Source organism: Calypte anna, chromosome 14, assembly GCF_003957555.1.
Source record: "Calypte anna isolate BGI_N300 chromosome 14, bCalAnn1_v1.p, whole genome shotgun sequence".
Lineage (NCBI taxonomy): Eukaryota > Metazoa > Chordata > Aves > Apodiformes > Trochilidae > Calypte > Calypte anna.
Genome location: NC_044260.1, coordinates 5,899,596 through 5,915,066, shown reverse-complemented (window position 1 = coordinate 5,915,066; position 15,471 = coordinate 5,899,596). Strand labels below are relative to the sequence as shown.

The window sequence follows — 15,471 nt, the reverse complement described above, 5'->3', positions numbered from 1 at the left end:
TGGTGTTAATCTGAATTCCCCCACCATTTTTATAGGACCTTTGACAACTCATATCAGTCAGTGAGCTCCAACCTCCCATGACTAAAGAATGAAAGCAGAGATGCTTGTTGGCATTTATTGCCCTTCTGCCTTGTAAATTATGCTCTTCCATCCTGAATGCTTTTGGGAACCAAAGGTCTCACTATGAAAGATGTTCAGCAGCATCTGCCATTGGTGAGGAAAAAATCACTGTGCAGCAGTCCCTGCAAGGAAACCGTGCCCACATGAAGCACTGGTGGCAACACTTCTCATCAACCATACCCCAATGTGAGTCTTCTGTTCCTGACTGCTCCTCCACCATCTAATGAATTAACAGCAATAGGGTTCACTGGCCTGTTTCTAGGAAGCACAAGAAGGCATTTCCAGTGAAAAGCTGCACTCTGTGAAGCTGTTGTTAGTGCCCAGTTTACCACGTGCTGGGCTGGAAAGCCCCTACACCCTGTCTGAGAGCAAATAAATCCCTGCTGAACTACCTCAACCAGTGCTTGCAAGGACAAGTAGGAAAATGCTTTTGCACTGCCAGGCATCTCTGCCTGTTGCTGGAGATGTCCCTCAGCCCCCTCCAACTGCACCAGCCATGTCCAGTCCAGGGACAGGTGCTTCATGGTCCTCAGAGCACAGTTAAACTTAGTTTTCCTGATAAGCAGTAAGAGATTAAATGCCTGCTGTTAAGAACTCTCCCACTTCATTGGTTACTAGAAAGCCAAGTCCCAAAGATGTGTTATCCCTGCCCACAACCCCTCCCAGACTGGACTTCACCTCATCCCAGGGTATCAGTTGTTCCAGGCACCCTGGATGGTTTGGTCTATCAGGAGCCAAAGCCAGGTTCCAGGAGCAGATGATTCCCCTTTGCTGTCTCCTGGCCACATTCAGGTCTCATTCTCTTCTCTGTGGCCTGAGATGCATCAGGGCAGCTTCACCTTGGTCAGTTTATACTCCTGCAGTGCTCCAGCCCTGCAAAGATTGTTCCCTTTTGCTTCCTCCATGCCTCCCTTGGTTAAAATAAATCCATTTGATGAAGAAGAATCAAAAAGCACCCAAATGAATTAACTTTCAGCAGGACTTTTGAGAAGCATTGCCATAACTGCTGCCTATCAGTAGAGGGGAAAAATGTTTCAGCTTTTTAAAACTGATCAAAATCTCTTGAAGAATTATCAAACCTTTCAATTGTCCTAAGATCAAGATCTGGACTTGGACTGCAATTACTGCCATCCACTGTTTCTGGGAGAATTCAGCACCCCTGCCTCATTAAATCCCATTAAAAGGGACAATTAGCAGGAGACTGACAGTAATTAACCACTTCCTTTATCAGAAGGGATAAAGTCAACCTGAAATACATTAATGTGAGGGTCTCAGAACCAGTATTATTCTGTGCTGTTGTGCTACAAACACATCTCCAGAGGAAGGGACATGGACCACAGAGCTAATCAGGGTTGCTGGGGTGTAAATAATGTTTTGCTTCATAAAGTCTGGCGAGGGCAAACAAATTCTTTAGCTGAATTAAGAGCTCAGCTGTATAAAAGGGTGTATCTAAGAATCAATAGTGGATCACCCAAGCATTTAATCACTGTTTTACTAATCTCCCTGCACTATCTGCACTCAAACTGACTCCTCACACTAAAATCAATGGTGCTAATATACTCATTAACCATGGCTCTTATGGAGGAATGAAACCAGCAGTCTGAAAAACCAGCTGTGGGCAAAGGAGCTGAAAGCTGTGAACAGCACATGGACTTGTGCTCTGAGGCTTCCTGGGAGAGCAAGAAACTCTCCAAAATCCCCTTACAGCATTTCCATCACAATGTCCTCCTGAAGGTGGATGGCCATGGCTGCACTGGACAGCATGTCCCTGAGAGGGGACATCTGATGGGGGGGCTGAACCAGGACCATGGATCTACAGCCACATCTCCTCTCTGGGCTGAGGGGGCAGAGCTGCCTGCAATGCCCAGCACTGCCCAAACTGGGGATTTCCACACCTGCAGAGCATCTTTGTTTCCCAGTTCTGGTTCTCCCACCTTGTGCTGCTCTCTATCTCCCAGGACAGACATCTCCCATCAGCTTGGGACAAACCCTTCTGGGGCAGCTCTTTCCTTGGCATCTGCCTCTCAGCCATGCCCTTCCCCAGCAGCTGAAGGGTTTTGCTGCCTCCTCCTGCCAGGCTTCCCAGCACAGCTCCCTCAGCTCTGACCCACACATCTGACACTCCTCTCCCAAGGCTCATTCCTCCTGCATCTGTCAGCTGGGCTGCAAGAGCTGCTGCTTGGCATCGACAGGCTCCAGACAGCCTCTCCCTGAAGGATTTTCTGAAAGACATTGAATTTCTGACCCAGGTTTCATCAGGCTGCTGGGAAACAGACGTTGTGCAAAACTACTCAAAGATGGAATTTTTTTTTTTTTCTTTCTTTTTTCTTCTTCTTTCTAATGCAATTATTGAACAAATATTAGAATGCAAAATTGCCCCTGGGATTGGAAAATGGAATTAAATCTTCCAACAAACACGAGAAAATGGATACCCATGTCTCTATTAGCAACAAAATGTTTCATGCTTAGAAACTGGTAATCTAACAGCCCTCCAGGGAATTCAGAATGGTGAGGAAAAAAAAGGTCTAACCATTAAAAAGAAATATACATTCAAATGAGACACAAACTGGATGTGAGGTGGGCAGGAGGGCATCCTTGTCTCAGTCCCACCTCAATGTATTCACAGGTAGTTCAGGAGGTAAAGAAGATGAGAGAAGGTAAAGGAGGTAAGATGAGAAGATCAAGAGATGACATCCAGGTCATTTATACACCTTGGATGCTGGGTTTTAATGATGGTTCACTTCTTACATACAAGATGCAACCTAAAGCCCCTCATACACAACCTACAAGATGTTCACCAGCCTGCCTTATCCTCCTGGAAGTGCTCTTCATTTCCATGTTTTACCCCCTTCTATTCTGCATTTAATGGCTTTTCAACTTCAAAGAGAGCAGTGAAAACCCCATCACTCCACCATGCAGTTAAATATTATGCAGCCAGATTGCTGAAGAACACCTACAAAACACCCTGCTAAAATAAACTCCTATTTGAACTCCTCTGTTTCTCAGAGAGCTCAGAACACACTGCCCTGCCCACGCAGCACTGAAGCACCTACTTCACTTCAACCAGGTACACACTCTTCTGGGACTCAAAAGGACCAACCATGTCCTTAAAATTATGCATTTGCATGAAGTACCCAGTTGAATCCAGGCTTTTCTAGGGTATAAATTGGAAACATTATTCCTGGGTGAACATTATGTACACATTGGCAGATATATTGCAGAATTATCCAAGAAATCAAACCATTTATTGTCAATAGACCATGTCCAACTCCAGCAGACTGCCTTGAAAATCTAAAATAAAAATGTGCACAATGTGCTTTATATGAATATGGATACTCCCCACACACCATGTGCATACCTCGTGTGTACAAAATAGCAGAGCTCTAAACATAAACTGAGAATATATGAGATCAGATTTTAATTGTGGTTTTAATAACAGCAAACTGCTAGACCTACCTGCTTATTATTAGTCTTCAAAAGCAGCACAAAAATAATGGTTTAGCCTTTCATCTGCAGCATGGTCTTCACTAATAAAATTATCCCAGAGTCATCCAAGCACATAGCTGGTGTCAACTACTTAATATGCAGAATAAATTAAATGCCACTTACATAGAGAAAATAAATAACCTGCTAATTCTGTGCACTTTCATGCTGCTCCTTACGCTGGTGTAGCCACACCATGAACACAGTTGAGCCCTTTGCCTCCTCTTCAAATTCTACCCTTCAAGTGTCTGAGCCACTGCTCCACTAAACCACCCCTTTGAAAGGCCACTGATCCCCTGCCCATCACTGAAATGAGCTCTGTCACCTCCTGCCTCTCTGCAATCACAGACCACTGGGCATTTATTGTACTGCAAGCAGATCTGGTCCCACTGCTGACACTGGAAGTATTGTGGAAAGACAGTCACAGAGGTTTGGGAAGAGTGGGGGACCTGGCTCACTTATCTACCATTAACCAAACCATGCTCATAATCCTGCCTCATCCTTCCTGAAGTCAGATGGGTGAGACAAACACCCTTATCTCCACTTCAGCCCAGCTATCAGAAAGGAACTCATTTGTACTTTATCTGTTGGTGAACAGCCCATGGAGGTCAAGAGAAAGACTCTTGACAAGAGATTTATTTCCACCAGGTATTAAAATTCCCAATATTCCCAATCAAATACAGGGAATGCCAGGAGGACCTTCCCGCACTTCCTCCTCCGATGTACAAGCAACAATCAACATAAAGAAAATTCAGAGACAAAAGAACTGGAAGGCACTGGACAGCAAAGAATTGATCTGCCCAAAGTGTCTTTTGGTACCTGCAGAATAAGGCTCCTGCTTCTCACTGTGAATGAATTCTTTTCGTTCATATTTGGCTCTGATCCACTGTTCCCGCAGCAGCCTGGAAAAAAACAACACGCAGAAAAGGAGACATGGTCCAACTTACACTAAGGAAGAATCTGGAGTCATTAATTCATTTAAAATACAACCGTGATTTAAAAGTCTTCCAAAAACTGCACTGTACAGTCTGGAGGCAAGGGTTTCTCTTGTTTCCTGTCAGACAACAGCAAATTGGTCCCTTGCACATCCAGTTTTATTTGAAACATTAAATAACATTTACAGTTTTAGCAGAACAGCCTCTTCCCACCCACCCAATCAGCCTCTGGACAAAATTCTTTCCATATATGAAGAATTTTAAACCTAATTTCCTCCCATTAGCTTCTTCAGCAAAGGGGATCAGTAAATGAAAAAACAAAAAGAGCCAAACCAAAACATCAACAACAAGAAAAAAAAACAAAAAACCCCACAAAAACAAAAAAAACCCCAACAAACAAACAAACAAAACCAACAAAAAAAAACCACACAAAAAAACCCCAAAACAAGCAAAAAAAAAAACCCAAACCCAACCAACATACAGAAAAATCTTTGCCCTAAAGCCATTGATAAAAAGGCAGGGAAAAAACAGATGTGCCAGGTTAAAACTCTACTCGTGATGATGCTGGGAAGCCCAGCCCAAGGACAGGTGACACTTGTGACTTGGTGAACATGGAGCTTGCTGCAGGATGTCACACACCTCCCAGAGATGGCTTTGCAAGGAAAAGGATGTAGGACATCACATCCCAGGTTCCAGCCAACCCCATGAAAGGAGGTGGGGTGTGAAAAATGAAAAAGGCTCAAAAAGACCAGAAGATGGGTGGGTGTGGACATGATGGTGAACATGGCACCCAAACACTGGAAGGTGGTGAGAACCCAGCTGGCAGAGCTCTTCCAAACTCATAGCCTGCACTGCTAAGAACAAAATTCATGATGGATAATGGGAAACATACCTGTTACAAAGTTCTTTACCTTTCATGTTGAAAGTTATATCAATGATTTACACACCGAGGCCTCAACTTGAAAAAAAAAACCCCAACTAAAACCAAACCAAACCAAACAATGACTTCTTATTTTAGCATGAGTCTTGGAACTGATGGAATAATTTGGATCTAGAATATGCTAGGAATTGCTTCAAGCCATTTTTAATTCCACTTAGTTCTTAACTGCCCTGGAGCATTAAACAACCCAAGGAGGCAGAAATAAAGCCGTGTGTCATCCCAGCTTCACAAAGGTCTCCCAGCATTGGTTGTGCTCCATCACACCATTCATCACAACAACTTCACCAATGAAAAGTGTTGATCTGCTTAATTACCCTTTTTTTTTTTTTGACTATGCAAATTTCATGCTATCCTTTCATCTGAGATGTTCCAGAAATGCTCAAAGGTGATGAATAGAGGTGATAAAAATATTTGAACATTGTTATGAAAATTCCTCCTCAGATACACCAAACACACTCATCAGATCTGCAAGACACTGTTCATTGAGAGCTGTGGCCATAAGTGGCTTCTGGAGAGTAAAGAGGGAAATAATTATTTATATTTCCTCCTACCCATTGCTTCATCTCCTTGGTTGGGGCCCCAGCCATCTCCCACAAGGCTCAGTGGGAAGCATGGTTTTCCTGCACCCAAAACTCAACTGTGAGCTTCTGCTGTAGCAAAGCTGCTTTTCCCCCTTCTGTTCCTGTTTTCATGACTGATCTTTAGTTGTTATACACACACATCTGCAAGTTTGACTGTGAGCTCTGAACACCCATCACCCTTCTGCTGTCACCCTGTGCTATGCTCTGGATTGGGTGCAATCCATCTTTGCTTTGTATCAGGGGCTTCAGAGGTGTTTTGTGGGTGCAAGGAGGGGCTCTTCAGGGTGCTATTTCTGGATCTGATACCCACCACATGGAAGCCTGCAAGCATAGAAGACTTGATGACCCAAAAGGTAGAACTTCATTGCCTGATGCTCATCAACAAAATGACAGCAACCAAATCATAAAAAAGAACACAAATACTTTGTTACCCTTCCTGCAATTCTTCCAGCCCGGTTCTAGACAGTTTGCTACCACTGTAGCCGAACTTGGACCTTCTCAACAGAACAACTCAGGATTTAGCTAGAAGGAAGCAAGTTCACACCCCCCTGGCTCCAGCTGACTTCAGAGGATTCATCAGGACTTGAAGCTGTTAAATCCAGAAGAAATTGAGGCTCCTGTGCAGCAGCAGGAAAATCCCCTTGCTGCCCAAACATCAGGACAGCCACAGTCTGCTGGGCTGAGGCTGCAGGGATGGGGCTTCCCCTGGCAACAGCAGTGGTTCAGGATCCCCACAGCTTTTGTGCAAGAGAGCACAAATAGGGCAGCCTGGCACAAAAGGGGACTGGGAAAAGCTGCAAAATATTCTTCCAGTGGCTCGACCACAAGTGGCTCTGTTGTCAGCTCCCAGGGCAGGCAGGGCCCCAGCTGTGCTGCTTTCTCAGCTCACACCAACCCCTTCTGACAGCTCACACGTCCTCCCCCTTTCCTCATCATCACAAACCCAGGGTCTTCCAGCAATAATTTCCCTAAAAACTAAGATACACCAAGAGCAGATCACTGTTAGGACTACTCAGTGCAAGACCCATAGCTGCAGCTTCTGCTCCAGGGATTATTTATAGAAAGCAGAACAACTCCAGCAAAAGAAACTGAAACAAAAACCCAGCAAGGATGGAGAGGAGTCCAGCATCACCCTTCAACACAACAGAGGAGTCAAACATAGATTTGGCCACGCTCACTGTCATGGATTGGAGACAATCCTGCCATAAAAAGCTGCTTTTGTGCCTGGAGCTAAACCCCAATTTCACTGGCATGGCTTGGATGAATTTAAACAGGAGCAGAAATTTGTGAGGACCTAGGATCTGAGAGCACTTGGAGGGCAGGGACCACCCCAAAGGTCCCTCAAGCCATACAGCCTTCTCTGCTGTTTTCAGCTGACTTCAGACCTGATCTCCATTTCATTTTGAGTGTGCCTTCAGGGGCTTTTGAATGTCTCTTGCTGTGTTTCAGTTGAAGTGTATTTTTCCTGAGGTGAAATGTGCTTAAATAACCTGGAGCAGACATCACCTGCCAAACACAAGACCATCCATCCAAACCACCCTTTGATTTTGAAAGGACATCTGTGATTAGAGAGAACAGGAGCAGCAGCCTCATGGTATTTTAGTGACTTTCTGGGGATAGGATAACGCAGCAGATATGCCATTCGTGTTTGCTCAGAAAATATAACTGCATCATTCCTAATCTGCAGAGATCACAGCTTTCAGGATCAACTCCAAAAGCTTTAACAGCCCACCTAAAGTCTGGCAAGGCTGCTGGTCCCAGGGAATATGTAATTTTTTTGGCAATTAGAACAGAAAGGTCTTTGTAATTATCCAGATACAAATTTGGAAGTAAAAAAAAAAAAGAAAAAATTCAAGCCACCCAACCCCCAAACTCTAAGGAAAAAACAGAATAAGGGCAAATTCATCCCCCAAATGGAACACAACTGGGCTCCACAGTTGGCAGGTCCAGAGGGTGATAAACTAAGGCCAACACCAAGAGCTCCCAATCTCCTTTTAGGTCCTTGTCTGCTTGCCTGGCCACCCACCTGAAAACAAGAACTCTCTGTCAAAGGGCCAGCAAGAAAGGCTTCAGAAGGAGCCAGAGGAGCAGTTTGATCTTGGTCCCACATACTCAAAGCCTTTTGCTCACAGCAATAAACACCACAGGCAAAGCTGCTCAAGCAGTTTCCATCACACTGTGACCCTGTGGCTCCACTGTGCTCTGCAGAGTGCTGGCCATCCAAGCTTAGAGTCTCCAGTTTATGGTTACCCAAGACCCTCATCTGGTCTGGCTCTCCCAGGACAACCTATAGTGCACACACAACAGGCACTGCTTGGCTAAAACAGCTTTTTGGAGATACATGGCAGCCAAGAAGCCCCAGCCAGAGGTGAAAGTAGCCCAGGAGACATCAAACAGCGACAGCCCCCACCCTCTGATCACATCCTCTTGAGTCACCCTCAAGTCCAATAAAGACAAAAGAAATTAATGTCATCCAGGAACACCATTTCCAAAACCTAAATTTGTAGTTTCTGGAATTTGTCAGAGGTTTTTCCAGCAAAACCCAATCTGCATTCCACCGGCAGCTCTGTGGACACAGCCATGCCAAGTTCCTGTCAAACAACAGTTTTTAATGAAATTTTAAGTCCAAGTCCAAATTTTCACTCAGGCTGCAAGGAGAGCCACTGCAGCTCAGACTAAAAGCCTATCTAGTGTCACCAGACAGAAGAAGATGTAAAGGCAGGGTCTAAGTCCTCCTGTGAGGGTTTGGTTTTAAATGGCTTTGTGGAGCCAGGAGACAGCTGGGAAGCTTCTTCCAGGTGCTCTGTGCATCACCTCAGCTTGTCCTGGGAGCAATGGGCCATCCACACACACTCAGGAACCAACAGAAAGCTTCTGGAGAAGAGCAAAGAGACAGGAATTTTGGCCATCAAGGCTTTAAAATGCTGCATTTTGGACCTGAATATGTTAAAGCTGAATTTAAGCACACGGAACCATAACATGCTCAATTAAAGCCCTAAGGAGTTCTCTTTTTTGTTTGGTTGTTTTACATGCACAGTCCCAGTTCACCACAACACTATTTTTCAGAATGGGTAAACACAGATTAAAACCACAGAGGAAACAGCCTGTGTGGGTACTATTTTAACCTTGTAGCAATTTCTTCTGGAAAAGAAAGGAATCAATATGAATTAACAGGCTTACAAGATAAAGTGAAGAGAAACTGAAGGACAAGCAGCCACTCTGAGTCCACACTGAGGCATCTCAAGCTTTACACCCAAGACATCAGACATTTTTGAAAGACATGGATGTAAATTTTAAGACACTGATTGGTAAAGTAGGTGGTAAACCACTCAACTTTACCCTTCTGGACATTAAGCATCAAAAAAGCTTTCCTATAAAGTACCAGGAAACAAGGAGACAGGTGAGAAGTTTGCATCCTTGATCATCATTAAGCCCCATGCAGGGGAGGGGAAGGGGCCAGAAGTACCTTCAGACACTATACTGAGTGGGGGGGCTCAGTAGCTTATCTACCAAATGAACCAAAATTTAAACCATAAAGTAAGGAAAGAAAAAAAAAAATCCAGGGATTTACCAGGCTATTTTCTCTCTGCACATTTTACTCGTACCACAACATAACAAGACACTTCTGCTAACAACTGTTCTTCTTCAGATGACATACAGAGATGACTCCACAAGATGGGAGCCTCACTGGGACCACATCCTCTCTGATTGATGCCTCATCTCATTCCAGATAAGACAACCACCCAAGTACAACTCATTTCATTCTGCCCCATTTTTCCTACCAAGGTACTCAGATGCTCTGGCAGTCAGTACTCAAGTGTCCTCCATAAGGAGCAGCTGTAGCTCCCACTTATCCAAGCATGGAGGGGGGAGCAGAGCAATGCACTGCAGCTCATGTGTGGTTCCACAGACTGATGTTCTGTGTTCCTGCATCAAGTAAAAGGCAAGAGAAAATGATGCTAAGTACTGGGCAGTGGCATGGAAGCAAAAGTAGTAATGCAGCAGCCCAGTAAGAGCTAGTCTCCATCTTTTCTCAGTTTTCATCCATGGCTGAACAAAGCTTTCTTCCTCTGCTTTTACTCAGAAGCAATGCTACCCATTGCTCAGTGGGGGCTCAAAAACCCAAATTTGTGCTTACAGTCTACCTGCCCCAGAAAAAGCCATTTTAAAGCTCTCAGTCTGCTGCTGTGATGAACAAAACTGGCCCACAACCACTAGTGACCATCCAAAGAGTGTTTTTGTGGTTTAAGTTCCTCAGCCAAGGTTCTCTGGAACAGTGCTCTGGTGATGTAGGAACATCCCAGACTCAAGGATTCATTTCAGCCTCAGGGATCCCCATTGGTACAGAACTTGGCTGCTCTGCTCACTCCTCCTGATGCATGGGCCAAGCTGCTGGCAGACAGGAGATGAGAGGACAGAAGGAGATTTTTTTTTCTTTTTGGTTGGGTGGTTTGTTTGGGTTTTTTTTGCCTAGGCACAGCTAGTAAATCTTCCCTGGGCAATTCCAGAGCAAACCCTCCAGCTTCTCTAACCTTTGCCAAGTGTCTGACAGAGCCAGAAAGCGACAGTGGGGTTTCTGGAGGATGCAGAAGCCAGATGCAGCAGGCAAACACCACGTATTTCCCAAGCAAACACAACATCCTAGGCAAGAAGACACAAGGACAAGCTTGTGCTGGAGCACTTCTTCCCTCTTGCCTTGAGCTTCGAGATTCTTCAAGCAACCAAAACAGAGGGACTGCAGAAGCAGCATTATAAAATGGAAAAGTTTTCAATTAACAAACAGTCTGCCCTTATTACAGCCTGTGTATCAGCTCCCACAAAGCCTGCCCAGCCCCTGCTGCTGGCCTGTGCTGGCTGCCAGCATTAGAAGCACCAGAACATCTTGGTGCTGCAGGATGTGGGTTGGCACACATGGTGCCAGCAGACACTGGAGGCATCGTTCATGGTGATGCCAGCCAGGGCTGAGAGCTGGGAACAACTCAGGCTGCTGCAGGGACAGGACTATAGAGAGGTGAGGAGAATGCTCAATATGCAGCCTGCCAGAAAGCAGCACTTCCTTTGCTTGTGTTCAGCATCTATCTACTGAAAAGCCCAGAAAGCCTCTAACTAGAGAAAAAAAAAAAAATAACCTGGCACCTCATCCTGGAGACAGTCCCCACACAGACTGTACCCACAGCTGGTTATCCTGCAGCAGGAGCTGTGTTACTGCAAGAGGTGGCATCAGGCCCAATGCACCCCACTGCCATGGCACAGACCCAGCAGCTCCAGCCCAGAGAACACCTACACGAGCAGAGTTCTATACTCAGCTCAGAAATGAGGGCATCCAGGCTGAAAATTGTCCCACTACATCACAGGAACAAATTGGGAGCACAAAAGGACTAGAAATGAGACTTCCAGCTACTTGCAGGAAGATTAGCCTTGCCCTGTCCTCCCAAATAATAAATAAACAAATAAGAAAAAAAGAACAACAACTAAAAAACAACCCCTAAACCTCCTGGTCCTGCTTCTCTCAGGTGATAAGCCAGGCTCTGTGCCTCTCCATTGGGAAGAGCTGAGGATGGAGCAGCCACAGGGTTCCTCTGTGCTCTCAAGTGGCTTCTGGAGCTCAGCCACTGCTCTGCTCCCTGGAGACAACTGCACCACAGGATGGAGGAAGAAAAACATCCCAGCAGCAAAGTCCAAGCTGCACTGCCAAAGGAAACCAAACCAACCCAGCTCAGAAGGAGCCACAGACCTTCCAGCCAGCCCAGCAGCAGAAGGCATGAAAACACTTGTGGTTTTTAAGCTTTTGCTGCCTCTCAGCCAGACCCAGGCCAAGAGAGTTGGGTGCTGTCTGAAGCCAGACCTCGTGCTGCCCCGGGGTGCAGAGGATCCTGCAGGGAGCAGGTCCTGTCCCTGTCCCAGCCACACAACCCCAGGAGCTCTGCACCCCCATGGGAAGGAACCAGGAGTCTGCTCCTGGAAAAGATTGAGGACTCTGTGAAAACACAGTTTTACAAAGATGCAAAACCTCCTGGGGACTCTGCAGGACCCTAAAAAATCATTTCAGTGGCTCTTGCTCCCTGGGTGGGACAGCACATTCTGCCTGCTCAGACCTCTTGGTCTACAACATCTACCCCAGCTTACTATGCAAGTTTACTCTACACTGTACAGGAGACACCTTCACAGAAGATATTATTTGTCACTTAGGCAGAAAAAAAAAAAAAAGCCACAACTTTAGCACTAAACCCCAGTATTTTTATATTACAAAAAACTTAGCATCACACGGAACAGATAAGCAAGTTCTGCCTTGAAGCAGAACTTGAAGCTTCCCTGAAAAGGAAGAGGAAATCAATGGGCAGAAATTGGCATTTTTGGAGTTTTAGAATCTTGGAAGAGTCAGGGGAACAGACAAACTATTGACTTCCCTGCATCATCTCAACTAGACTTATTAAATAAGATCCCACACGTAGTATAAACTCTACCACATGCATGAAGAAGAACAAAGATTTTTAGAGCCTTTTATAGCTGAAACCTCCTTTGTGGCTAAAAAAAAAAAAGTATCATGCTGAAACTAAAATATTACAGAGGCTGCAGCTGCACAAACAAATAAATGGTGTTTACCAGCAAAGGTATTTACTTACTGACAGTCAAGATATGTTGGCTTGTAATAAAACGGTGGCATTTTAGATTCGTATTTTGCTTTTGCTACATTGTTTCCATTTGAGGCCATAAACTGTGAGAAGAGAAAGAACAGAAAGAATTAAAAAATGTTGACTTTATTTTTCCTTCTCCTCTTTTGGTTCTGGAGAGCAATAAAATGATTGGGATGGAGCCTCTGTTCACTTGCTGAGGTTTCCCCAGGACTGTGGACACAGAGGCTGCTGCAAAGGCTCTGCCTGCAAACCAGGGCTCAGAAATTAACAGTGATGATTATTGCCAGGGCTGCCACAGCTTAATATGACCCTGGGGACAGATCTGTGTCCCAGTCACACATGCACAGTCCCCACTGGTCCCCATGGGAGCAGAAAGCAGCACGTGGTGGCATTTCCCACTCACAGGCGTGGGAACCAGATGGCTTCCAGGGAATCTAGCACAGGAATCAAGACAACCAGAGAACAAAACCTGGCACTAACTTCAAGTCTCCATGAATTACAGCTCCAGCAAGGTAACACTCTCTGGAAAAACACCCTTTGCTTCGGATCACATTTCTTGTTCCAGAAAGATAATTTTACTTTTGCAAACCCGTGCCAGAAGCCTCAGACAGGAGCTTGAAGCATTAAAAATCAATTAATTAATTCTATTTGCCCTGAGAGCCCTCCTCTTGCCTTCTGGTCTTGTATAAAGATGGCCAGTTGAGAACACTGCAAACAAAACTTTATATTTCCCTACTTCTAAGTTTTATTTAATGATAATCAATTTATCAGTGTGAAAACCCCATCCTTTTCCAGGCAGCCATGCTAAGTATCTTTTGTCTTGTATCAAAAGGCAAGCATATAAACATAATAAGCAGCTAAGCTTTTTTTTTTTTCCCTGAGACTTTTTTTCCCCTCATTATTTTCTTTTTTCTTTTTTTTTTTTTTTGAGCTTCTCAAGTTTACATATTCAATCCATTCTAAAAAAAAAAGGAAAACAGTGAAGGGAAACCCATGCAACACAAAGGCCTATTTTCCTCATAAAACACATGACTCCATGAGCTGTGGTTTTCAGAAAAACCTCAAATGTACAACACACAAGATAAAGATCAGTGACTGGTAGTGTTCACACATTTAAAGGCACCAGGAGTCTGAGCACAGAGGTTCCTGGTGGCTTTCAGCAACATCACCCAGTCCAGGCAGGTGAACTGAATAAATGGAGAGAATTTATAATGTGAGGGTTCAAGATGTGAATTTAAGGATCTTCAGTGCTAAGTGGAACAAGGCCAGAAACAGCAGGGATGGGCAGGGTGGCAGACTAGAAGTTTAGTTTACCATCCAGTCTGGAGGCAACATGAGAAACAGAAGTTAATTCATTTCAAATTAGTAATTCCTATACATTCTATTTAATTGATAGGTATAGAGGTGTGAGGGAAGCCTTCAGAACTTCTTTGTGAAGTGGCTATTCCATTTTTCCCCTCAGCATCATGGACCTCATTCCCACATCCAGGAACTAAACATGCTTTCTAAAATAATGGGGGTTTTTGGTGGCATCTTCAGAAAGGACTCACTTTTACAGCTTTGCTGATAAAATGCAGCCACCCAAACTCACTGGTACCTCAAGCCCCAGGTGCACATACCTCCACTTGAGCATCATCCCAGTCATCCAGCCGGACAGACTTCACTTTGCTGACTTGGGGGATGTTGCGATGGATTCCTGAACAGTTCAAGCAGATGAAGATCCCCAGGCTGTAGGATGCCCAGTCTGGGTCTGAAAACAAGAAGCAAAGAGAAAATTGCACTTGGCTGGTCTCTTGGGTTCAGTGCAGGTGGAAGGACAGACGAGGCAGCGCAGGGCATGGCAGTGCAGGAGTCACCAGGTCTGAGTTCCCTGATTTGAAGGTATTAAATAAACACACAAGCACAATACAGATTTGTGTTCATAGTTACTCCAATTACACTAATAATTAACAGATTTGCAATCTAAAGTGCAATAGTTATACACAAAAACCCAATATGCAGATGACTGCACATGCCTGAGACCCCCAGAATTTACTCCATGCTCACACACAGAGCTGAACATCAGCAGAGCCCACCCAAGGGCCAGGTGGAACAGAAATCCCACAGATAAATCAAAGAGCTCAGGGAAACTGTTCTGCTGCTCCCTTGCCTTGCTGTGTTTTATTTTATCTTATTTAATTTTTTTCAGCGAGATGCCTCCACAGAGAGGCTTTCCTCCCACAGCTCCAGCAGCTCAGCTCTCCGTGCCAGGAGGTTTCCAGCCCTTGCCCTCATGGAAACACAGCTGCCAGTGCCCTCTCTGTGCTTTCTCTGAGCAGAACCAGGCTCTGTTTACAGCCCCGAGCTGACAGGCAGGGACAAAAGCACTTTTAAACACCAACCCCTCGCCTCCAAACTCCTCCTGGGCAGAGGCATTGCCCGAAGAAGGGAGAGGACCCGGCGGAGGGCAGGGGCCGGGGCAGGACACATCCAGGACACATCCAGCCCTGTCCCTGGCGCTGCCTGGCGAATCGAGCCCATACAGGGAGCTTTGTTTGTTTGAACTCCGATGAGCAAATGTCAGCGCCCGCGATTCCAGCTGTGCCCCAGCAGAAAGAGCTTCCTTGCGAGCTACGGAGTCAGCCACAAAAATCCCCCGACGGAGATCTCTTCTCCCCCATCCCCCTCCCCAGACCAAGCCAGCCCCCAGCAAGCCCCTGGCATCGGGCTGCCAAGGGGGAAGGGCAAGTTTTCCCTTCTCCCAAACTGTGGTGTAATTTGTTTATTTCCCCGCAGTA

General features: G+C 45.3%; 1 protein-coding gene across 3 annotated transcripts in view; it reads right to left on the bottom strand.

Annotated features, from left to right (window-relative positions):
- ADAP1 (ArfGAP with dual PH domains 1) overlaps nt 1-15,471 on the bottom strand; it is a 49,665-nt gene that overhangs the window by 26,249 nt on the left and 7,945 nt on the right. For 2 of the 3 annotated variants that reach the window (XR_003988154.1, XM_030459578.1), the window contains exons 2-4: nt 14,314-14,444; nt 12,683-12,774; nt 4,423-4,505 (exon numbers count right to left, since the gene is read on the bottom strand). Coding sequence is in view for 2 of the 3 variants with exons in the window: in XM_030459578.1 (XP_030315438.1) it covers nt 4,423-4,505; nt 12,683-12,774; nt 14,314-14,444 (306 nt within the window). In the remaining variant the exon portion in view is untranslated. Of the gene's footprint in view, nt 1-4,422; nt 4,506-12,682; nt 12,775-14,313; nt 14,445-15,075; nt 15,149-15,471 lie in introns of those variants that run through there. The other variant, XM_030459579.1, reaches the window with a different exon arrangement.